This window comes from Borostomias antarcticus (genome assembly GCF_949987555.1).
Source record: "Borostomias antarcticus genome assembly, chromosome: 7".
Taxonomy (NCBI): domain Eukaryota; kingdom Metazoa; phylum Chordata; class Actinopteri; order Stomiiformes; family Stomiidae; genus Borostomias; species Borostomias antarcticus.
This window is the reverse complement of record NC_140240.1, coordinates 30,931,650-30,933,766: the sequence shown is the minus strand read 5'-3', so window position 1 is coordinate 30,933,766 and position 2,117 is coordinate 30,931,650. Positions and strand designations below refer to the sequence as shown.

At 60.5% G+C, this 2,117-nt stretch overlaps 1 protein-coding gene across 1 annotated transcript in view; it reads left to right on the top strand.

Annotated features, from left to right (window-relative positions):
- Positions 1-28: 28 nt before the first annotated feature.
- LOC311311723 (uncharacterized protein) overlaps positions 29-2,117 on the top strand; it is a gene marked incomplete at both ends in the record, with an annotated part of 20,585 nt that continues 18,496 nt past the window's right edge. Inside the window, 8 exons of the mRNA XM_084441477.1 lie at positions 29-80; positions 273-416; positions 522-632; positions 763-792; positions 1,038-1,067; positions 1,198-1,266; positions 1,583-1,654; positions 1,777-1,827. Coding sequence (XP_084297603.1) covers positions 29-80; positions 273-416; positions 522-632; positions 763-792; positions 1,038-1,067; positions 1,198-1,266; positions 1,583-1,654; positions 1,777-1,827 — 559 coding nt within the window. The remainder of the gene's footprint in view (positions 81-272; positions 417-521; positions 633-762; positions 793-1,037; positions 1,068-1,197; positions 1,267-1,582; positions 1,655-1,776; positions 1,828-2,117) is intronic.

The following is a 2,117-nucleotide window of genomic DNA, read 5'->3' as shown; positions in this document are numbered from 1 at the left end:
GGCTTATTTGACTGTGAAACATTCTGTTCCAGAGAGTGAGATCAGAACCAGACTCCAGAGTGCCTCTCCCTCCACCGGGTGTGAGTAGGACTAATTGATTAATTGAATAATTAATTGATTAATTGATATAATGATTGGTTGATTGGGTGATTGGTTGATCGTTGGAAGTTAAGAATAAAGCGATGAAGAAAGGATTAAAGAGATGTCCTGTATGTTGTTGTTGTTGTTGTTGTTGTTGACAGTGCTGTGTTGTTTGTTTGTTTGGCCTGTAGGGACAGAGCTGGACGATGTGAAGCGCCTGCTGAAGGGGGGTCGTTCTGGGAGCATCAGCCCCCCCCGCTCGCCCACCAACACCCTCCCCATCCCCAAGAAGGCCAGCGTGGACACCAGGGCCATGAGCGAGAGCGCCCCGTCTGGTACACACACACACACACACACACACACACACACACACACACACACACACACACACACACACACACACACATGCCTGACTCCTGCTCTGTGTCCCCTTCCCTCAGGTCAGTATGACAGCAGCACCATGTGGTCGAGCTACGGCTACCAGACCAACCCCAACAACCTGCTACCCACCTCCCCCTCAGGTACGCACTCCCCGCCCCCCTCCACCTCAGGTACGCCCCCCCCCCCTCCCCCACCTCCCCCTCAGGTACGCACTCCCCGCCCCCCTCCCCCTCAGGTACGCACTCCCCGCCCCCCTCCACCTCAGGTACGCCCCCCCCCCCTCCCCCACCTCCCCCTCAGGTACGCACTCCCCGCCCCCCTCCACCTCAGGTACGCCCCTCCCCCCCCTCCCCCACCTCCCCCTCAGGTACGCACTCCCCGCCCCCCTCCACCTCCCCCACAGGTACGCACTCCCCCCCCCCTCCACCTCCCCCACAGGTACGCACTCCCCCCCCCCCCTCCACCTCCCCCACAGGTACGCCCCCCCCCCCTCCACCTCCCCCACAGGTACGCCCCCCCCCCCTCCACCTCCCCCACAGGTACGCACTCCCCCCCCCCCTCCACCTCCCCCACAGGTACGCACGCCCCCCCCACCTCCCCCTCAGGTACGCACCCCCCCCCCCCCCCCCTCCCTCACCTCCCCCACCTCCCCCTCAGTGAGATGTGAGATGAGGAGGTGACGGATTCTGTTTCTCCTGTGAGATGAGGAGGTGACAGATTCTGTTTCTCCTCCAGCTTCTGGATATCAGAACAACCTGGCGCTCAGCTCCTCCTCCGCCAGCGGACTCGCCTCCTCCAGCTCTGGTACCGCCCTCCTCTCCATCTCTCCCTCCTCTCCATCTCTCCCTCCCCGCCCTCCTCTCCCTCCTCACCCTCCTCTCCATCTCTCCCTCCTCTCCCTCCCCTCCCTCCTCTCCATCTCTCCCTCCTCTCCCTCCCCTCCCTCCTCTCCATCTCTCCCTCCTCACTCTCCTCATCCTCCTCTCCCTCCCTCGCCCTCCTCACCCTCCTCACCCTCCTCATCCTCCTCACCCTCCTCATCCTCCTCTCCCTCCTCACGGTCGTGCCGGCGTCCGGTAGACGAGGTTCTGACCCGCGTGTCCCGGTTCCTCTCTTTCAGTGTACGGCGTTCAGAACAACCTGACCACCGGAGCCGGCGGCGTTCTCGCCAGCGGAGCGGGCGCACACACAGGTACGGACGCGCCAAGTTGCCGAGTAGCGAACGGCGTACGAGCGGCAGGTTTGAAATGCGCCCGGCGCGTCATGCGAGGGTTGAGTGCAGCAGCTGATCATCTCCCGTGTGTTTCCCTACAGGGTACGGCGTGCAGAAGAACACCACCAGCTCTGGGGTGGCGGCCGCCGTCGGTGAGTCCAGAGTCAGACCAGAGAAGGACAAACCTCTACTCAGAAAAATAATAATAATAATCAGCAATAATAAAACCAACAGAAGAACCCTATAAAAAAGGTTCCAGATAGAACTTTTTCGGGGGGGGTTATTCTGTTTTCTCACAATTCGGTAGCCAATTGACCCTCAGCTAGTGTTCTGCCACCCTGCTAGTTGACGATTGGTTATGCCACCCCCCTGGTTGAGGATTGGGTATGCCACCCTGCTGGTTGAGGATTGGTCATGCCACCCTGCTGGTTGAGGATTGGTA